General features: G+C 31.5%; 1 protein-coding gene across 1 annotated transcript in view; it reads left to right on the forward strand.

Moving 5' to 3' along the window:
- Positions 1–24,452, forward strand: part of LOC143042347 (uncharacterized) — a 65,283-nt gene that overhangs the window by 17,421 nt on the left and 23,410 nt on the right. Inside the window, exons 3-9 of the mRNA XM_076214628.1 lie at positions 9,810–9,895; positions 10,835–11,265; positions 14,825–15,094; positions 18,119–18,331; positions 18,846–19,146; positions 19,727–19,917; positions 21,245–21,730. Coding sequence (XP_076070743.1) covers positions 9,810–9,895; positions 10,835–11,265; positions 14,825–15,094; positions 18,119–18,331; positions 18,846–19,146; positions 19,727–19,917; positions 21,245–21,730 — 1,978 coding nt within the window. The remainder of the gene's footprint in view (positions 1–9,809; positions 9,896–10,834; positions 11,266–14,824; positions 15,095–18,118; positions 18,332–18,845; positions 19,147–19,726; positions 19,918–21,244; positions 21,731–24,452) is intronic.

Raw genomic sequence — 24,452 nt, forward strand, 5'->3', positions numbered from 1 at the left:
AAAGATCAGAAAAGGAATAATCAAAATATAACATATTTTACTTACCTGAATAAATTCTTAACTCAAATATTTGATCAAACGTTTGTAAATATTAAATGAAAATGTTCTTGTTTAATATAGGATATTAAGAACACGTTTATCTATGGTTCTTATAACTATAACATATGGTTACACGAGCCAAATAACTTGTTTACATTTTACCAGCAAATTTTTACTCAGAGTAAAATCTTTGTGTCTTCTGATTGGATGATACTGGGTTGGAACTATTTCCAAACGAAAGTATTTAGTTTAAAAAGTCCAGAAAATAAAATTCAAATATTACAAAGCGTAGAATATATTCGTTTTATGCACGTAGCAGTCATTACAAAATTACCTTTACCAATTAGCATAGAAATAAATGTTTTTTCAACTGCATTCCTAGTCTTGATGCATGACCATATTTATTTTTCGGACTATTATATACACAGCGGCAGACCTATCTGGTAACAGGAAAAGCTACCCATTTTCTATTTTTTGTATTTTTCGAGAAATAAGATATGGAGCACCACTTGTACCCTATGGAAGATGAATTACGAATCAATGCGCTCCTGTAACTATATGTGTATAAATAACAAGATATTAAAAGCTGAATAAATATGAAATATTTATTATTTACTTCCTTGTCGTTTCTGTGTTTTAGTTGAATACTTGAGATCGATTGCAATCCATGAAATTTAACAAATGCACAATGGACAGATATATTCAGGAGAGATTATTTTTTGCAAATATCCGTTCTCGTGAACATTATAGATATATTTAAGTACACCATATGCCAATAGCTATAGTTAATTAAAAAAAATCTTTTGAAATTTCATTATATTAGTCTTTCGGTTTCAAGAGATTAAAAAAAAACGGCCCCATTCAATAAAGCGCAAAAATGAACAAGCGATTCAGTAAAAAGTTAAAGGAAAAGGTAACGTTTATTAGTTATCTTGGTGTAATCAGGGGTGTACAGAATTTTACACCGTTGTTGAAAATTCATACACCCTGAGGCGCAGCCGAATGGGTGTATGAATTTTCAACAACGGTGTAAAATTCCGTACACCCCTGATTACACCAAGATAACGAATTTATTTCTTATGAACATTTCCTTAACTCATTTTGAAACCAGGATGTAAAATTGAAAAAATGGTAATGAAAAATTTACAGTGTAACGTTTTTTTCAATGTCTATGTTGCTGCGCATTGTAAAATACTTTTTACTTAATTTTTGGAAAAAATCAGAAAATTTTTGTGTTCTTTGAGTTTTCCGGAAAAAAAAATTTTTTAAATATTTTTTATTTAAAATTTTTTGAATTTTTTTTTTTTTTTTTTTTAAATTTTTAATTTATCATTTTATTTTGATTATTTTTTTTTTTTTTTTTTTTTATTTTTTTAAATTTTTTTTTCTTGGCAAAAAAAAATAAAAAATTCTGAAATTTTTGGCAAAATTTTATTTATCCCGGGGTGAACCAGGGTGGGGTGTTATTTACACCGGGGTAATTAACCAATCAGATTGCAGTATTTTTGCTGCATAAGAAATAATGTTGTTTATCTTCCATTGGTAACACTTATTCTTAGTCTGCTATTTGTGTGATATGAACAACAAAGTGTCATATTTTTTTTCTGTTTCATAAGGTGGCATGATCATCTCCCTATTGTAGTACGGAAGCCTTTTAGGGCCATGCTAATTTACTTTTTACAATTTGTTATAACAAATGAATTATTAACAAAAAAATATTAGTTTTAAACTTTAAATAGTTTCTCTGCAAGAGACCATATTCATCAGATTATATATGAAACTTTAAGTGAATTCTATTAACTATAATACTAAGTATCCACTTAATCTTTTATTTTGGGAACTGTGGATCGGAAGTCAAACATATCCCTTAAAATCGAAACAGTTATGTAAAATGGTAAGGTTTTCACGATTGGTCCCCAATGTGACAGGAAAATCATTATTATTGATTTAATTCTAATTGATATCTTACAAAGAAAAATACAAACAAAAACAGATCACAGGCACTGTTTACATAATTCTTTGAAATATTAAAAGGAATTTATTTTTGCATTTTACATTTATAAATTTGGTTATTTAAATAATATTTACGTTTAAGTATATTTGCATAGTTCTGAATTCAGTCTTGTTTGGTAGATAAAGGCTTGTTTGATTACGTAAAAAAAATCCATAATTGTTCTAAATACTGAAGTTCATATTGCATCATAATCATCAAAAACATGTAAAACTATCTTTCCACTCTTCAGGTAAACTCATTTTTTTTTAAATCATTTTACAAAGACTATTCAGGAAAATATTCGGGACATTTTAATGGTGCTTATCTAAAATTGTCAATGCAATGTGTCACAGTGCAGGCATTGAAAATTGCAGATATCTAGATGATATGTTCTCTGTAAAAAAAAATATTGTTTTTGATCTTTATGAGCGACATCAATTTCTTCTCATAATATATTAGTCAATATAGTCGATGTACTTTTATGAGACTTTCAAATAAGAATGATCATGGTATTTTCCTTAGATGTATTTTTGTTGTATTCCTCTGATGAGTTGAGCCTTTTCAGCTAATTTTTACAGTTCGTTCTTATGTTGTACTGTTATACCACTGTCCCATGTTGATAGGAAGGTTGGGATCCCGCTTACATGTTTAACATCGCCACATTTTTATGTATGTGCTTGCCATAAGTCAGGAGCCTGTAATGCAGTGGCTGTTGTTTGTTGCTGTGTTACAATTTCGTTTTTCGTTCATCTTTTCATAGATAAATTAGGCTGTTAGTTATTCTCGTTTGAACATTTTACATTTGCCATTTCATGCCCTTTTGTAGCGGACTATGCGATATTGGCTTTGCTTATTATTGAAGGCCGTACGATTACCTATAGTTGTTAATTCCTGTGACCTTTTGTCTGTTGTGAAGAGTTGTCTCATTGCCAATCACTCCATATCTTCTTTTATATATTCATACCAACATTTTTAGACAAATGGTAAAATGGTTCTTCCCTTGCTATTAATTTTCTTTTCTTTAATAGGTATATTCAATTTCCTTTGATATCAAGATTATAGGTTAACATGTTGTATTGACACCGTATCTGTCTATTGATAAACACTGCATGTTACGATTGGACCTGTTTGGTTATTTTTGTCTTTTGGTCGATGCCTCATCGCCAAATACGTCATATCACCTTTAATTCACAATAATGATAACTGAAAGTGTAATTTCAAACTATTTCATTATTTGACAAAACACAATTTTTGGTATTCATTTGTACTGAATGCGGTAAATTTAGCGAAAATCAACAGTTCAATTCGCATTTAACAAGATTTTCGAAAGACTGATGGTCGACAGGAACGCAATAAACTTGTTTAACACTCGCTACATAGGACTCTCTACACGTCACGAACGTATTAATGCAATATATTTGTCTCGCATCATTACTTTTAAAAAATAAAGTGTTTAAATCACTAGTTAACGTGAATGTTACAAAGAATATAAAATAATCCATCAATTTTCAATTTTCACAATTTCCGGCACTGATTTTTCCGATTGTTTTTTTTTTTATGAATGTCAGTTGAAAGAATTGTTTGATGTTATCAATATAATTGTGTATTGAATCGTTTTGCTTTGACATGCAGTGTGTTTCAAATGATTCATGATAATGTTATACAATATTATTTATTTCCATTTAAAGCATTAGTAAAACAGGAATTCAAGGTGAAGCAAAAGTCATTAAATGATAAAGTTATCTCGTTTGCAAAAATATATTATGGGTTATCAACAATTGTCAAATGAATACGGACAGTTGATGACGCATGAATTAAAAAGGCAATACTGTATTCCTATTTTCAAAGGTACCGTAAGGGTTGTCTCATATTTGACGTACATCTAGACATTTCCAATTAAAAAACATGTAACGTGACAAATCTCTGTCCTTCCAATTGTTTTTTTAGCATCACATAAATGAAGGCAACAGTAGAATACCGCTGTTCAAAAGTCATAAATCGATTGACAGAAAAAATAAACCGGGATACAAACTAAAACAGAGGGAAACACTTCAATTATTAGAGGAAAACAACGAGAAAACAGGACACTGAAGTGAAAAAAACACCACCCAAACGACAATGCAACATAAAACATACCCTTCCTAAATACCTCAATGAAATCCTCATATGAACAGGATTGATATTGAACACTCTTTAACTTTCTTTGTAGTCTATTTCGTTGATTTCCCTTTTTTATGTCGTTTTACTATTGAACATAACATTATTATTCGTTTTTTTACCATTAGAAATCACCTGTTATTATTATGGGCATTGTTTTGTCTTTCATAATTCTACTATTGGCTATTGTGTTGTCATTGGTTATTTTATTATTTGTCATTGTCTTGTTTTTTGTCGTATTGTTATTGGCCATTGTGTTGTCTTTTATCATTTTATTATTGGCCATTGTGTGGTCTTTTGTCATTTTATTATTGGCCATTGTGTGGTCTTTCGTTGTTTATTATTGGCCATTGTGTTGTCTTTTGTCATTTTATTATTGGCCATTGTGTGGTCTTTTGTCATTTTATTATTGGCCATTGTGTTGTCTTTTGTTATTTATTATTGGCCATTGTGTTGTCTTTTGTTATTTTATTATTGGCTATTGTGTGGCCTTTCGTTGTTTATTATTTGTCATTGTGTTGTCTTTGTCATTTTATTATTGGCCATTGTGTTGTCTTTCGGTGTCTATTATTTGCCATTGTGTTGTCTATCGTTGTTTATTATTGGCCATTGTGTGGTCTTTTGTCATTTTATTATTGGCCATTGTGTGGTCTTTCGTTGTTTATTATTGGCCATTGTGTTATCTTTTGTCATTTTATTATTGGCCAATGTGTTGTCTTTTGTCATTTTATTATTGGCTATTGTGTGGCCTTTCGTTGTTTATTATTTGTCATTGTGTTGTCTTTGTCATTTTATTATTGGCCATTGTGTTGTCTTTTGTCATTTTATTATTGGCCATTGTGTGGTCTTTCGATGTTTATTATTGGCCATTGTGTTGTCTATCGTTGTTTATTATTAGCCATTGTGTAGTCTTTTGTCATTTTATTATTGGCCATTGTGGGGTCTTTCGTTGTTTCTTATTGGCCATTGTGTTGTCTTTCGTCATTTTACTATTGGCCATTGTGTTGTCTATCGTTGTTTATTAATGGGCATTGTGTAGTCTTTTGTCATTTTATTATTGGCCATTGTGGGGTCTTTCGTTGTTTATTATTGGCCATTGTGTGGTCTTTTGTCATTTTACTATTGGCCATTGTGTTGTCTATCGTTGTTTATTATTGGCCATTGTGTTGTCTTTTGTCATTTTACTATTGGCCATTGTGCTGCCTTTCGTCATTCTACTATTAGCAAAGTGTTTTGCCTTACGTCATTTTTATTATTGGCCCTTGTGTTGTCTTTCGTCATTTTGTTATTGGCCATTGTGTTGTCTTGTAACTATTGGCCATGATATTGTATTTCATCATTTGATTATTGGCTATTGATTTGTCTATTGTCTTTTAACTATTAACCATGATGTTGACTTTAGTTATTTTGCTATATTGACCATGATATTGTCTTTCGTTGCTTTGTCTTTTGTCTTTTAACTTTTGACCATGATGTTGACTTTCGTTGTTTTACTGTTGGCCTTTATGTTGACTTCCGTCTTTTTAATATTGACCATGATGCTTTTGTTATTTAACTATTGACAATATCTTTGTCTTTTAATATGTAACTATTAGTCATGGTGTTGTCGTTCGTCATTTTATTATTGGTCATTGTAACTATTGGCTGTATTGATCATGATGTTGCATTTCGTCATTTTACTATTTGCCATTGTTTTGTCTGTCGTCTTTAAATCAATGACCATGGTAGTGTCTTTCGTCGCTTTACTAGTAACCATGGCATTAGTGCTTTCGTCATTGTACTATTGGCATTACTGTTGCGGGTCCTCAGTTTAATTTTTCGCATCCAAAACAAAATGGAAATTTTCATACACGTTCCATGTTTAAAAAAAAAAATTCTCACAAACTTTATATTTACTATCAAAATATGATCAATTTAAATATTTACTATGTCAACATCTGAAAAAAAGCCTGCAAAATATTTATTGCAAATTTTCAATAAGAGAACAGACGTTTTATATGAAATTTTTCAATAAAATTGATTTATTTTGTTCGTCGTTTCATTGACACAACTGTTTAAAGTGACTTATGGACCCAAAGGGTCGGGTGTTCTAATTATTGTTTTTATATTTCATTGTAGTAAATGCTATGTTGAGAAAAACAAATGTCACTATGATAAATATTGTATTAGTTCGTAATGAAACAGTTTATAAGTAATTCTTAGAGATCCTATCATACCAAAATATTTATGTTATATTTGTTCTTCATTGATTTTTTTTTACTAGAAATATTCACATAATTATTTTCCATATAAAAAAATGTTTACAATTTTTAGAACATATATTAGCGTAAGCAATGCAAAACGATTTTTCAACACTCCGATGTTAACCTTTTAACAGATAGACTGAATAAAAATGCTTAAATCAGTCTTGTTATAAGCTCAATAGCAGTTTCACTTAAAACATATTGTAAGACTCTATATCGATAAGACAGAAAACCTAATATTCAATACAATGTCAGCAAAAATATATATTGTAGGTTTTATTTCTTGCAAGAACATTTCTGTGCCCTGTGTAATTTCTAGTCTCTTTTGTTAATTTTTAATGTAAAATACAAGGTCGTCATAGAAATCGTTCTGTGTGGAAATTGTTGAACTCAAGCAGTTGATTTGAACAAGAAAGTTCAATTATAAAACGTTTTATGCCTGGTAATTACAAATATCGAATGCTGATTTAATGATGGATAGATTTATAATCTTACCAGTGGTATATATTGAAAATGAAATATTATTAATCCCTTTAAATTTTCGTAATTAAATTTGACATAATTTGCTTTCAGTTGATTTTTTTAATTGAAACGTGTACTAATGTACGGGAGTTCGGTATTACATCTATAGAAAATATTTGAAAAAGTGATTTATTTGATGTACAGTAAGTTTTTTGTTTTTGAAAAATAAGAATGAGTTTAATGAACTAGCTACCCGTGCCGACTTCTCTCAAACTAGTGGAAGAACGATTAGAAGGCTTACACTACAAAGTTAATGAAAATATACTGGTTCCATCCAAAGTATATAAGCACTTAATTTTCTGATATTTCGGAGACATAATTCGTTGAAGTCCTAGACATGGGCCCAATGTGGAGCAGGATTCGCTTACCCTCCGAGAGCACCTATATTTTTGTCTATCTAAATAACTCCAGCGATACATTAAAGACAAAAAAACGATACATTTTTTTTCTCCATAACACTTTTCATTCTAAAAAAAATCTACTGTTATATTGAAAATATGTTTAATTAACCCATTTATTTTACCTAACACAATGAACGTGATTATAATCAGTTTCCAATTCAATACTGACGTTACGGTCACGAACTTTCGTTTTTTCATTCTCCGATATTACTTTTGGTGTCCATGGATAAAACTATATTTTTTAAAAGCATTTTAACAGAATCTCCTTTCATGAAAGCAAAAAAGCAATAATATTTTTTCATGTATCCAACATTTGAATTCAAGAAAACAAATCTGGGACAATGACATATCGAACTCTCTACATAGTAAACTATTTAATTTCCGTTCATGTAACGGTTGATAATTTAACGGTTTATCGATATTATTCCTTTTGTTTGAGGCATCAAATGTTCTATAGTATTTCACGCCAGTCTCAGTTGTGTTAAATTGCAATCGATATTTCCCATTACGGGTAGATTTAAGTATATAAGCAAGTGCTTGTTCTGGTTTGTTTAAACAGGTCCTTCTATCAATCAGTATCTCACATTGATTTATACTAAGACACTGATTAAACATACAATAGCCAAAGTTCTTTTATTGTTCGTCTTTAATAGATCCCTTTTCAATGAAGAATGCTTAGCTATGTATGTATTGTGTTGAATTTTTAGTTATTGCACAATCATGTGTTCAAACAAAGTAGCATCATAGCAAATGTTTGTAGTCATGAGAGATATGTTTTGTCTCATTAGTGATGTGTACAAATCTGTTCTAGCTTCCATCTACCCGAGTTTTAATATATATTTGTTCAGTTTCTAATGATTTGGATTCTGAACATTAAAAAAACATAAAAATTGAACATATTCTCAAATGTTTCACAAATCAAAATCAGTTTACTCATATTTACAGGGATATACACATCAATTAAAAATGCAATGACCATAATGTATCATTTAAATCTTATAATTGCTAGCTTCTGGTATCCTCGATGAACTACACTCCGTCAACAATGGTAACTGCCTAAGTCATATATTTTAGCAAGTATGCCACGTGTTTTGGGTTTAACCCTTTTTAAGTACGCTACAAATTAAAAGTTTGGGAACCAAAACACCTTTTGGAGTAACAGAACAAAAAAAAAACATAACAGTTCATTCGTGTAAGTTTCACGTCACTGTGTGGTTGCAACTTGATAACAACAACTACAATGTTCAAAAACTAAAAGTGCATAGTTAAAGTGTATCTTCAAATAATTGAAGTTCAGAAGCACTGGATACTAAGATGTGATTCCATCGCGGAGGGACATTTTTTTTTATTAAATTCATATATATTTATGACTGATTTCTGTTTGCGTATGATCATTGTTTGGTGCGCTCTTGACCTGAAAAGAGGGACGAAAGATACCAAGGGGACAGTCAAACTAATAAATCTAAAGCAAACTGACAACGCCGTGGCTAAAAATGAAAGACAAACACACAACAGCACACATGACACAACATAGAAAACTAAAGAATAAACAACACGAACCCCACCAAAAACTAGGGGTGATCTCAGGTGCTCCGGAAGGGTAAGCAGTTCCTGCTCCACATGTGGCACCCGTCATGTTGCTTATGTGATAACAAATCCGGTAAATAATCTAATTCTGTAGGTCACATTCATGAAAGGGAAGGGGATTGTAGTTACGACGTAAGGAACATATCTGATATCATTTGTGAAACGGTTATTCTATAACGGTCAACCAACTCGTGATGGCGTCCATAAAAATTACGAAGGGATGATTTCAACTTCACCATTTGCAACTCTTGGTTTAATAGCTTCCTTGTGAGCAGCAACCCTCTATCAAGAAAATCATGATAGGAAATGCAAGCACGGGAATATCGTATCACTTGGGAAATATATATCCCGTATGCAGGTGCTGCTGCATTTGTATATTTCTTGTTCAAACAAATTCCTCGCACTTGATAAATTAAAAACAATAATGAAAGTTAATTTCACTCCCGACATTATTGAATTATTTTTGTTTCAGAAGTAGGATTTTAGTTTTTTAATATGTTAAAATACTTTCGATATTTTCAATAACATAAATGCATAAACGCCAAAGGGCTATGGTAGCGTCTGGGACGGACAATTTTAATGTCGCGGCATAATCCCAATGATAGTAATTTAAACGTGTAAAATTTCATTTCATTTTAGTGTACACATTTTGTATGGATAACCTTTAGCTGATATGTCATTAAATAAACTATACTCTCCAGCTTGTTATATATCTACAAACCACCGATACTCGTTTAAACATTGCAATCCACAAAATCTATAGAATAAAATAAAAAAAAAAACGTTTGCAGTTGTTAGATGTATTTATTTTATTGTGTATTAATTTAGATAATATGCATAAAGTAAATATTGCTTTCGTATTTGCAGACTTCCATGTAGCAATGGTATACTAGACCAGTTTGGTACCTGTTCATGTCTCCCATGTTGGACAGGAGACAATTGTGACGTTCAAGGTAAATTTCTCAGTAATCTTTTGCTGCTAAAAAAAAAGATTCATGCTTGAACCAATCGGTTGTTTTGAATGAGATACCTGTATTCAAAAGCCAAGATCACACTGAAATTATTTAACACAAGGTTGAGATCTTTACAAAATGTAAAATGCTATTTATATGATTATATTGTGGTATAGAATGTTGCATTAGATACTAAAACAACTTCAGATGTTAAACATTGTTGTATCATTGTCGACGTACGTTTGACCCTAGATAATACTTGAATTAATTCAAAAATACAAATGTACAGTACACATATAAATAAACATAAGTTTTAAATCATGGAACACACAATATCACAAATATTCGGTTAGAATACTAGTATCACTCCAACTAAATCAGATTAACCACAGGTCTGGAATGAAGACAACAAAAAATATTAAAAACAACCATCTCACGAAAAAGAAGTGAACGAAACTATATATCATACTTCAATTCATCGAATTTTAAAAATCTGAGTGAAATGATGATAATCTTTGCCTTTAATGAAACAGCCAACCCTCCGACCCACAATCTTGACAAAAAATGATAAAATAAAAAGGACAGAAAATATAATGGACAATAAAACAAAAACACTTTCAAAAGTAAATAATACCAAATTTTACGAGCAGCTTTTTTCAATTAACAAGGGAACTTACTATGCTGATATAGAAATAATGCCATCCTATACTGAACGAAATTATAAAATACAGAATGTCTTAAGCTCGTCAATAGCCGAAGTATTGATGCTGTTGAGCCTTTTATCAAAGTGTTGATTTTTCAAATGTTTGATAAACCCCTTGTTTAATATCTGAAGGCAATGCTTTTAATTTGTAACACTTATTTCTAATGAACTTCATCAGTATACTCATGGTTTTGAATAACTGTTTAACTTTCATGGAGTATGATTTTCTTTTTCAGTTAATAACTATACACCAGAGTTTACTCAATATACTTATGAAGTTAGTATTAATTCACTCGAAAATGACGACATAACATTATTTCGACCGGAAGTGATAGATAAAGATCGAATCGACACTTGCGGTGGCAGTAATGAACAAAGCTGTCCTTGCGGAGATCTTTTCTTTTCAATAAAAAACGAAAACGATGGACTCTTTACTATCAATCCGGAAGATGGAAGTATATCATTAAGTAAGGGTTCAACATTACAAAATGGGCAAGACTATAGACTTGACCTCTCTGTGCGAAATGTGTTGGATAAAGGTAATACTAAAACAGGAAAGGCTATTGTTATATTAAGGACAGACAAGGATTGGTGGGCAGACCCAATAAATAGTCTCGGAGAACCAAGAAACAATGGATATTCGCATCACATTGTTAAGAGAGGTGTGGTAAGTAAAAAATGATTTATTTTTTGTTCCTTGTTTAAAAATTTGTTACTTTAAGAATTGAATGCATAGGAGTATATTCCTTATAAAAATATATTTTGACCATAGTTTTATCTGACACACTTTTGTATGGTATAGTATACAACTTTACAAGTATCAAACATCTTAAATGATTATTCGTTTAAAAGCTAGAATATATTTTTTGTTAATTGTTAGTGGACTGAATGTTGATGACGTGGCACGTTTCGCATAAATAGGCGATTAATGGCTAAAATCGTTATACAGCCTTTGATCCTTTAAATTTGCCAAAAACCAATGTCTGTTCAGTTCTTATAATTACATTAAATATTCATCAAATTAACAGCTTAATAGTATATAATTATGATAAATACTGAATAGTATTGATTTGACTTCTATAAATTGTCTATATATTGAGTATGTGCTCAAATAAAGGAAAACAGTTTTCTATTCCCATAAAAAAACATTTTTAAAAACACCATTATACCTATTTTTAGGCAATGGAAACACGTTTATATTTTTTAATATGAAAGTTTTTGACATATTATATTTCTTTACCTGAATGACATTTGTTGTGTGTTTCAGTGCAACAAGCTAAGTGAAGGGCGATTTAATATTTTAGGTAAATGGGGAGATAAGGAGTTATAAAGAAGTCAGAGTGATTAAGTCCAAAAAAAAAAACCTATAAAACATTGCAAAACATTTATTAAAAAGCGTCTTATAATCATCACATGAGGTCAACTCTGTGTGTCACGTCAGCTCAACGGATTATACAAATTGAAGGTTTAGCTAGCTATATAACCAGGTTAAACTCATCTTTTCAGTAAGATAATGCCTATAAATAATATCAGATATATGACAGTTGTTTTACATTCCGTAATTGACAACATTTGATTTTGTCAATTTTGATGAACTTCCAACTCTATGAACTGACCTTGGAGTTAAGTATATTTGTTCAGCCTTTTTGTTTATAACTGTAAACAAATGATATCCCTTTCTAGACCAATAATGTAAGGCTAGGCTGGACGTACTGTTCATTATTGTTTGTATAATTTTGCATGAACTAATTTACTGACCTTTTGGGGTTCTTCCAGCATGCTATGTGGTTATAACAGATTAAAGGATAATATAAATGTAACAGATTAAAGGATAATATAAATGTAACCAATCCACTATTTTCTACATAAGAAAATGCATGTACCAAGTCAGGAATATGACAGTTGTTATCCATTCGTGTTGTGTTTTATCATTATGTCACCCTGACGGAGGTCGGGTGACATATTGTTATTGTTCGATTCTTTTTCTTTTCCTTATTATTATTATTCCACACTTTTTTGTCCAGACTATTTCTCGGAATTGAATGAACCAATGATGATGGAACTTTACCATAATGTTAACCCCCATGTGCAGATGTGCAATCGGGGGTTGGCATTTCCAAAATGGCTGCCATTGCCATGGAAACAGCAAAAATATGAAAACTTTCATGGAACATTCCAGAACATTAGTGTTAAATTAATTCTATGGCCATTAAATGTTATATGATGGTATAATATTATGGGGAGCACAATATGAAGCAGCAGTATGACTTTGGAATTTTCAAATGTTGCTATGGAAACTGTTCAAAAATAGCAAAATTTTGAAAATTCTTCAAAAATGTATGAAACGTTACAAAAATGTTAACTTGTAAATCTAGATGCGGCATTCAACTTTGAAATTTCCAAAATGGCTGCCGTTACCATGGCTGCTGTTTAGTGGCAATTGGTGGACCAGGGTGACATCCGCTATTGCTTGCAATGGCAATTCTAGTTTGATTTTGCCATTTGATTGGGGACTTTCCGTTTTAAATGTTCCTCCAAGTTCAATATTTTTGTGATTTTACATTTTGTAGTTTCTGTGAAATGATCTTTTTTGCTGATTTTATTTCTACGATGCAATTAAAGCAGAACAAGCTCACCATTATGACGAACTCGTCCCTCTCCATTTAAAAGAGGGGAAAAGATACCAGAGGGACAGTCAAACTCATAAATCGAAAATGAACTGACAACGCCATGGCTAAAAATGAAAAAGACAAACAGACAACAAATAGTGCACATGACACAACATAGAAAACTAAAGAATATGCAACACGAACCCCATTTAAAGTTCGTGCAATGCCCTAAGATTTTGTTTATTCTGATGTGTATGATTTGAATGGATTTATCCACCTCATTTAAACTTTGGTGAATAGTTTTCTCATTGACAGTTATACCACATTTCCTTTATTTTACATTATGAGAGTGTTGCCCCTAACTTAACCATGTTAACTGCTTAATACAGTTAAATACCATTTCTTAGATTTTATCTGTAGATTTTAATGGTTAATCTATATGTTTACTTGTTGTTTCTCGGTTTAAGCACCGGAATAGAATTAAAAGAGATTTTAAGCCCACTTTGAGCTCATCTCTATTATTATAAACAAAAGTAGGCTAATAAATCAAGGTATAATGCATGTCATTCGAATGAATTATTAGATTAAATTTTATCAGGTTACTTAAACTCTGTAGCAAGTAATAACTTTAAAGAAATTAAAAGCAAACAATGAAAAGCAGACATTCACGCGGAAAATAAGAAAACTACATTGAATAACAAAGACGAAACTGCTGTAAGCATAATAAATGTAATCTATAATAATCCTTACAAAATCTTCCTACACTTACTTATAACATTTGTAAATCGCTTATTCCATTGATAAATGAGGAAGATCTTAGTAAATCACTGAATATTAGATGTAATCAATAAGTTGTAGCTCTGGAACTATTTATTTAGGCAATATTACTTGACGTCTAGACAATTTGTATCATTACCGTTGAATTTTATTAATTATTGTCTATGACAAAATGAGAAGGTACGATACGTCCACTTTTTGGACTCAATGAACTCAAACATCAAACGTGTTATGCATTTATTCATTTCTGTTGTTGACAAATCTATAAGATGCAATTTTATGTTAGATTTACAGCAGAATGCATTCGGTGTGTAGGTAAAGTTATAATTTTTGGTTTACTTGCTTGTTAGCTGAGCCATGAAGTTATTATTAGGTTATGTATATATACTACCCTCGTTTCGGACAGACAGATATATTGATTATCTGTCAGACTAGTATACTCTAAATGGAAGGACGTTTACCTTACCTATTAATGACTTCACTGTTCAGCTAGCAAGGAAGCTAACTAAAGATAATACCTTTACCTACTCACTGAATGCATTTTTTCATAAGATTGTATCTTTTTGTTGACGAACTAACTCCCGACGATTCCTAGTTTATATAATATCTATAAAATTTCATTCAAGTCAAAACGTTATAGTATTTAAAGCCGTTATTTACCCTAGTTCAATAGCCAAGATTGAAGACAGAGTAACTCGAAAGATATATAATTAAGCGTCGTGCTTAAATCAAAATACGTAACTTCGTGCTCTCAAACATTAACCACTACATTATTATTATTGAAGCTTTGTAACGATTTTTTTTTGTAATATCACGTTATATTTTTTTTTTATCAAACAGACTGCAGCACCACAGAATGTTACCTTTGTATTGGCTAAGGTGTCACCCTATGATACGACGACAGACTTATATATCGGAAGTCGGGTCAAATTTCGACTTGACATTTCTTTTCCGGTAGCGCCAACAGACATGTTGGTTGAGCTGTTTACCCCTGATAATGACACCACAGTGATGATTTTATGTGACATAGTGGTAACTAAGGGCAGCGGACTCGCTATTACTGGTTCAACGGATGTTACCATGGAATCAAAAACCCCGGGCTCTGTACTGGTAAGTGAGATATATTCAACCTTTTTTAAAATTGTATATCCATGTTTTAGCGGTTAACATCATATAGCATCTGCTTTGTTTATTTTGTTTGTAAGCATATAATTTTCTTAAAAGATACATGAAAATGGGGGTTTCTCTTAATATGCTGAGAAACCAATGTTTGTCAAAAAGTATAATAAATTCATATTATTAACGATTAACGTTTTGGTGTATCTGAGGCATTGCTATATATATTGGGATAGGATATGTCTCTAAGGACCCTAAAGTTGAAGGTTGAGCTAGCTATGAAACCAGTTAAACTTTCCTTTTACATTAGGAAAATGCCTGTACCAAGTCAGATATCTGACAGTTGTTTTTCACTGGTTCCGTTGATAACTATAGTATGCATTGTTATTGCAGTCTCCTTGAAAGGTATGATTTCTGAAAGCACTACCATGCATCATCAAATATCTATAAAAATAATTCGTAGAATTGAAACACACCCCATGATCTCTGATAAACTAAGAGGAACACCTCACAGTAATTTCGGGACATATGCCGTGTATGTATATGGATGGAAAATGAGAAAACACCACCGTCACCGACACTATTAAAGCATTTTTTAACTGGAAAAGTCATTTTGACGTGAACAATACATCATCTTATATGTTTAGACTGACCCAATGCAGTAAATTAAGTGAAAATCGATTCAGTCAATGTTCAGTCCAAGCAAGACTAAATGAAAAAAGAGAAAATCAACGGCCAGACATTCATACCTATTGGCAGTTCCTATAGATTGACATGATCGTACATATTAACACCTTGTTCAATACGTTATGTTTGCTTTCTTTGTGATAGGTTTTGATTGGTCTAATATGAAAAGACCCGTTCGTCTCATGCCGAGTTGTTACATTAAAGATTTGTTATAAGCTGTAATAAGAAATGATATTTTATTTGTTTTTGTGTAAACTTTTTTAATTGGGAATATTGATAGCAAAAAATTGAAAACAACACGTTTAATAGTTTCATGCGCTTGAAACGCTTCTCTGGATATACATTCACCAGGAACGCTCAAAGCCAAACATTTGAAATTCGAGGAATGTAAAAGTACCGAAACAGTTGGGGAGCTATATGACAAAAATACCTAAAACAAATAGCCAAATTCATATAAGATCAACTTTGACTTAAGGAGTTGAAACCTTAGAATCTGTATGATTTTTAATTTTTTTAACGGACAATTATAGAAAGGTATGTTAAAAATAATTTTGTACTTTACTCGTTCGTTTCGTTTCCGTTCTGTATCCGTTAGTGTCCGTTATACATCCGTTGGAGGTCTGGAAGATAGATTCACGAACGGACTTCTACCGGACGTTTAACAGATAAAACGGATGTTGAACGAATGAGAAACGGACTTGTACCGGACGTATAACGGATAAAACGGATGATGAACGGATTTGAAACGAATGAATGCCAATTGAAAATTTCGCGTCAGAAATGCCAATTATTGGTATATGTCAGATTTCTCAAGGTTCATGAATTCTTATTATTCATAATCGATATTAGAGTAAGGGCACGTCTTCTCAATCAAGCAGCTCTTTTTCAGTCTAGACACTGCCCTTTGGCGGCATTTTGAAGAACAAACCAAAACCAGTTACACAGAAACATTTGGAATATTTATGATATTTACATAAATTATTATTGTCGCCTTTAATTTTTCCGTATATCTTGTTCATCCGTTTTATCCGGTACGCTTCCGTTAGGTGTCCGTTTTATGCGGTACTCGTCCGTTGGATGTACGTTCGACATCCGTTCTGTCCGGTACGTTTCCGTTTCTCGTACGTTGCATATCCGGTGTGTGTCCTTTATGCATTCGTTACACGTCCGTTTTATTTGGTCAGTCGGACTCCCAACAGATAACAATTTTGTCAACGGACAACTTTTATTTTCATCCGTTAGGCGTCCATTCGTGCTATCCGGTAAGGTGTGACCGAGGCTTGAATAATCAAAATTTCCTAGTAGCAATGAATTATACATGTTTGTGTATCAGAAATTTAGGTAAAAAAGTACACGTTAAGTGCTAAAAACAGTTTTGTTTTCACTTCAAAATACAATTATACTAAATTTCGTCACCGGCAGGTTGCTAAAACATTTCATTTTGATGATAGTATAATAAAATCGATATCTTAAAGTATGTGCGCTGCTTGACTTTTTTCACAAGTCAGAATTTGCAGCATGACACAAAAGTATATCGAGAACCTAAAAAGGAAAAGTATAAATATCTATGATGCATTAATAGTCCACAATCCCTTTCTCTTTACATAAATGAGACATAAATAAATGAAATTTTTACCATAATTGAAATTGCCAAAACAATATTTTTTGGAGATTTTTACCATAATTGTAATTGCTGAACCTGCTCACCCTTCTGATGCACTTAAGTAAGCTCTTTACTCGTAATGGCGGGGCTCATGTGGCGGAATCTTTTGTTTTCTGTGTACTTTTTTACGGACATTTATTTGAAAAATGTTGGATATATTTTTCGACTTTTTATCTGTTATAACGAAATCAATTTATGACTTTTTTACATGTGTAATACAAAGTTATAGATTAAATTTGAGTTTCTCTCCCTATTGTTCTCTATTTCTGAAAGATGTGACCCTTTGACATTTAACATGGGCTAAATAATTTCTGAGAGAAAACAATATATCTATTGTTAACGGGATGGGTTGGAAAGGCAGTTGTTGATAACACTCATATCTTTATAAAGAAACCTGATGTAACTGCATAAGGCAACAATTATGTCCCGTTTTTGTTTTTATTAAAAATGCAAAAGATTTCCTCATATCTGAATACTTTTCCATTTGTAACATAAATCTATTCTGTTTTTCTGTCTATTTGTTTTTCACACAAAACTTACAAGATTTCATAATTAATGTGTTCCATATTTTTGCAGTATCAATCATGCATAAAAAATATCACGTGACTATTTGTCTTTACTTAGATGTATTAATTATCGTTCATTCACTATCATATTTCTTCTAACAGCATGATAGAGCAATAATAGACCTTGGAACTGTAACAGTCAACAACTGTGATGTCTCTGCTGAATGCACATTAGTTATCACATATGAAGCTGTCATGGTGGACGATACGGTACAGAACGGAAGCATTTACTGGGTCAGCGCAGGCGCAGAATACAACAATGCCAATGAAGTTTGGGTCGGACAGGCGTCATTTGCCACAATAACTGATATACTGGTATTTATTAGTATAGTAAACATGTTCATAATGCATAAAACAGGGAGAATTTGAATAGCCGTCAAAGCCTTTGTTCTAGTCTCGGTACCATTCGCAAGGTTTCCGAATGTTTCAATTACGTGCTAGATCGTATACCAAATATTGACTTCTAGACGAAAAATGTCAACTCATAGTATTCCTCTTTGCAATGATACATTTACGATAAAGATATCTAGCGATGGCCCACGAGTGACATAACAACTGCTGATACAAAAAACTGTTGGTTTTGGTGATATGAGCATTTATTCAGATTTTAAACGGGACCATAATATCTTGAAAATTGAAAAGACAGGTTAATAGAATAATGAAAAAACAAGAATCTTAAAATGTGACGGTATTTTGATATTGGTAAATATAATAAAATTGTCATGTATTAAATATTATTATGGCAAAAGACATTAAAAATATTTGTACGAAATGTTTTAGAAGTGCAATTATTTAGAGTTTGTCTCAATCCAGATTTTACTATTTATAGGCTATAACCGAAACACCGACATTTAATTTTACTGGTCCACCGACTTTTCCTATTGGATCAGCAGCCATGTTTGAAGTTGAAATGTACTTACCTTATCCATCAACGGCCTTGAAATTTGATTCGTTTTCACCTTTGAATACTTCATCAGTTGTCAGTATATGTTCAGCAAAAGTTAAAAGCATTGGTGATAATTTTAAGTGTGGTCTTGATGAGTCAGCGATCAGTAAAACTATGTATCAGGATAGTAACGGACTTGGAAATAACATTGGCCATCTTGACATTGGAACTGTTATTAATAAAGGTAAGAAAGTGGTTTTAGATATTAACCTCGTTATTCAAATTAAAATTGATATTGGAATATTATGTAAGATGAATGAAAGGTACACTCTAACATACATATTTGGGTGACATTTATAAACCTGTCCAAACAAAAACAAACTGTTGTATATGGTTTATAATTATTAGATATCTTGAAAATTTACCTCAGAACAATCTTTAAAAAAAACATTGAGAAAAGTCTTATAAATTCGTAGTTTTGTTATTCTCAAATTACAATGTAGTCCTGTAAAGGATTTGACGAATGGTCATATCAAATATTATTCACTCGTTTGTTTTAATCAACTCCTCCTCAGTGACAATTGATGTCTGTTATCAACTCAGATACCAGTTACTCCCATATATTTTTTCTGAATGTTCCAATGTATTCAAATACAATATAAATGACAGTGCGTAAACATGGTCAATTTAAAAAAAAAACATTATTTGAATCCATATTTTTTAGTAACACAATGTTAGAAATCTATGTTAATTCGAAAATTAACAAAGATACTTTTGCATAGAGTATTGACACACTTTTCGTTTTTCTGTATGTTTTCTGTTAGCATCACGTGACGCATCACAGGACACAGTGAACAGCACAATTGTAGTTGAATTTGTTGCCCACATGTACAAAGATGTTTCATTTGTCGGTCAAGATTATTGGATGGGAGCCGCATTTGAAATGGGGTCAACTCAAATTTGGGCTGCACAGCTTAAATTTACCGGTGCTGCTGCAATCGATCCATCTGGAATGGCAAGTAGACATTTATATATCTATAAATATATTCTCTATTCTCGGGATATCTTATTATAGAATAATATATTGTACTTTTCAAATAAGTAAATAAATGATATTAAACGAATAGCTTTAAAACACAAGTCTTTTTTCTCATAAATACGCGTTTAACGTAATAATATATATATATATAAGATGTCATATAAAAATATTGAAGACCAATACAAATGAGTTAAAATATCTACTATGGACAACTTTAACCAATAGTCATGCAATAAACCTCAATATAAATCAGTACATGGGTACATAGAAAGCACTAAATTGAATGCTTATTTTTAGAACTTATATAAAATTTCAATCCTGGTATCTATGATGATATAAAAAAGAAGATTTGCTATAATTAACAGTGAAACAACTCTCCAAAAGAACCCAAATGACACAGAAATTAACAACTATAGCTCACCGTACTTGTATATCCCAACAACAAAAAGTTCAGGTCGGAGAGTACTCACTATTACTGACAGCTAGTTCGAAGCCACTAATAAATTATAATAAAAAAATCATGCATCTAAGACTTAATTATTAATCAGGACGCATCCAACATCCAATGGAGTTAGTGTAAAGACGTCATAAACAGTCGAAAAAAACATGACCTTGTGCAATGCCTCTTTACATGTATAGACACATTGTAGATTCATGAATGTGTATATGTATATAACAATTATATTTAGTTAGCTTTTAATTTACTGATAACAAAATCAATATAAATACCAATAAAACAATATTCAATGATCTAATTACAGTGTTTAATTGGTTATCCTTTAGAATAAGTTTATATAAAAGATTTATCAGTATCGTATCAAAATTGCCGGGCACGGTCAACAACATTTCCGTAAAAATGAGGATGTGCTATCCCGTCTGAAATAAGTTTTTTCCATGTACAACCAAAATTCAAAACCAAATCTTTATATTTATGAAAGAATTTAGTAAAGGCGCTAAGTAATTTGTGGTAATGAAATCCTTGGCGTTATAATTTACCAGTTATACATAGATTACATTCGTTAGAATTAAAAATAAACACGGGCATAGAGATCTAGTTGTGAAATATAATCACCGTAAGATGGAGCCAAAGAAACGTCATCAATCCAAAAAAGGGAAAATTAACAATAGGAAACGAAAAATTGTCCCAATTGTCGTAAATATTGGTGTGTGGTGTCCCGTGAGTTTATTTACCTGTTTATATGAAATATTGTCGTGTAAATATTATTATAAAAACAGGTATCTCTGTTATCTTGAAAGTTTTATTAATTGGAGTTTTAATACAGGCATTAATATTTGGTTGTAGAGTGTACCAGCTCTAACCGCAGTCTATTCCCCTGAAGTTAATGTTGACGAACCAAAAGTTTTTTCCCTAGATATGCTTGTACCAGAGGGTTCAACTTCTACATATATATTAACTGTCCAGACACCTATCGACAACAATTTGCCAAAGTTTCAGCTATGTAAAATTTCAATAAAACGAGTTGGTGGTAATATGCCTTGTGTCATCCCAGATGATAGCACAGTTTCGTATGAGTCGACAGTTGCAGCAACTCATGCCGATAAAGGGACATTAAGTCTAGGAAGCATTTCTAATTTACCAATATCACCCGGAAATACAACAGAAAATACTATTACATTCGAAATTATAGTGACACCACTTCAACATACAGCTATAACACCAACTTCTCCTCATGACGTAGCCATGACAATCACCTATGGTTCAGGAGCTACTGTTAGTTCTACATCTACATTTACTGTGCAGAGTACAACCGCAGCCGCTGATATATCAGTAAGTTATAAACTAATTCTAACTAATTGGATTGTTTTTGTTTTACGAATGCAGTCCATAGTGGAAATTTTGTTTGTTAGAAAATTGTTTTTATTTGATTTTTTCATACCATTCCGTGATTGGTTTATTTGCAAAACCATTACGTCGATGATAAACTACATTCCTTTCACATTATGCTGTCCTCATAGTGTTTTTTTACATTGCCATATAAATGAGAGGTTTGGCTAGCCATAACATCAGGTTCAACCAATCTGTTTTCTTAAAATGTCCTGCACCAAATTAGGAATATGGCAGTTGTTATCAAATAGTTCGTTTCTTTGTATGTTGGCGGGTTTTTTGTTACAGTTAATCGTTTCTGTTGTTTAGTGCGACCGTTATACAAGTGAGAGATTTAGCTAGTCATAAAACCACATTTTCTCCACCATTTTCTACATCAGAAAATGCCTCTACCTAGTCAGGAATATGACAGTTGATATCTATTCGTTTGAGGTGTTTAAGCCTTTGGTTTTGCTATTTAGTAATGGACTTTCCGTTGTGAATTTTCCTCATAGTTCGGTATTTTGTGATTTCACTTTTTGTTCCCTTTGTTTCCTCTTAAAGTTGACGTGTTTCACTCCGTTTTTGTTTATGAGCCTGATTTGTTATGGTTTAATCGATTTGTGACTATTAAACCGCCGTATACTACTGTTGTCTTTATTGAACATAATTCACTTGTTTTTATTTAAAAGAAACTAAAACGAATACGCTCAACTACCTGGAGACTATGTAAACATTCTAACGGATCTTCTCTATTTATTAAAAACGGTCGCCGCGATATAGCCTTTTTGTGCTAATGCGGCGTAAAGCAACCAACAATCAATCATCAATATTAAAAACGCCATTTTTATTTTCTAATTTGGTTTGGAAACGTCGAACCAGTGGACTAGATTATAATAAAAATTGAAATAAACTTAAACTTCAATTTTGTCGACATACGTTAGCATATATAATGAAGGGAAAATGTGTGTGAACCGCGTTTAAGAATTTCATGATGCTTACATTTTACCGAAAACTGAAAAGCAAAAAAAAAAAAGACAGTATGTCGTGATGAATTTCCGGGTTAAATTTTCCGAAAGGTATATCTGGACTTCCTGACTCAAACGTTTTCATAGATAATTGACAAAAAATAACATGTTTTATTATGTCTTTGCAACATGGAAGTCCCATATTATATATTTCCTGTAAGTTATACATGTAAAAAATAAATTTAACTTATGAAGTGGTTAAATTGTGTAAGTCAAAGCCAGATCAGTACGCCACTTGACATTTCGACCCAAATTGTTTACATGTACATATACAATATTAGGCCAATGTCAGAAAAATATAAACTTTTTGGTATGAGGCTAAAAATTGGGAAATGGCGAGGTTTTACCTAGCCCTACCCCAGATTTGTGCCGAATACCAAAAAAAAATAATATTTTTTTACATTGACCTTATATCGTTTTAATACTGCCACTTAAATTAATTCATTGATAGTTATTTAAATTGTAAATTTAATTTCAAACTTTTTATCATCTCTTAATGAACCCATGATTGTAGAACATGTGATCCATGATGAAATTGACATTGCGCAAAATATAGGTGTGTCACTATATTTACTATATATAAACACAACTGATTGCAGTATAAAAGATTTTTGTTGTCTAATTGTTACAGTACCGTACACACATTCTCCATGTTATTTGAAATTCATGGAAGTTTGAATAGTGTGCTAAATGAATTCTAATTTGAAACTGAAGCGTTTTATGAACATGGGTGTGTCAATTTTTAAATATTTTTTGTCCCTCTTGTTAGTTCAATAGGGTTCACCGTGTTAGAAGTGCCAACAAGTCTTTCGATTTCTAATGAAGTGTCGCATCTACTGTTTTAGTAGTCCTTTGCTTAGCAAAATTTTTACGAATTCAAAGGAGGTAATTTCGATTTAAAAAGAAAGCTGTTCCAAAAATGATTTTTAAACGTGTTTAAAATTCTTCGTCAAATTCGGATACTATTTTTATTTAAAATTTCTCAGACAGTACATTTTTATTCAACACAATTAATTGCATCTTAATATCAACATTTTTGAAAATTAAGGATTTTTTCGACTCCCCATTTTCAAGCTGAGGTCAATTTATACTATGGTACTGAAATCTTTATTATATGAAACGCCATAGGGTTTCAAGTTGATAAAATGGCCTTTTCAGTGAAATACAAGCAAAACATCCAATTAAGTGATAACAATCTTGTTTTATTTGCTTAAAGACAGGTTAAAACAAATTTAATATTTGTTTTCACATTGTTCTACATTTTAATTACGAAACAATATACATGATAATCTTATTATTACAAAAAAGGAAGTCAAATATATTAAACATGATCAAATTATGATGAAAGAATACTAGTAAATCAATTTTGATTTAAAAAAAATACATATAGAATTTGGTATGAACTTGAAAATATTAATATGATTATTTAACTGAATGTTTGTGAATATCATTTCTGCTGTCCAACCACAAAAAATGCCTTGTGATTGGTTAATTTTCTATAAAAACCTGTTTACCCACGATCTTTAAACATAAGTGATAAAGATAACAAAGACCTCATGTGTTTTGTATCAATAATAACTAATCGTTGATAGTTTAAATGAATACATTTACTATTGGAATAGAAATCATATTTGTATTGACACCATATAATTACAACC

This window comes from Mytilus galloprovincialis, chromosome 1 (genome assembly GCF_965363235.1).
Source record: "Mytilus galloprovincialis chromosome 1, xbMytGall1.hap1.1, whole genome shotgun sequence".
NCBI classification, from domain to species: domain Eukaryota; kingdom Metazoa; phylum Mollusca; class Bivalvia; order Mytilida; family Mytilidae; genus Mytilus; species Mytilus galloprovincialis.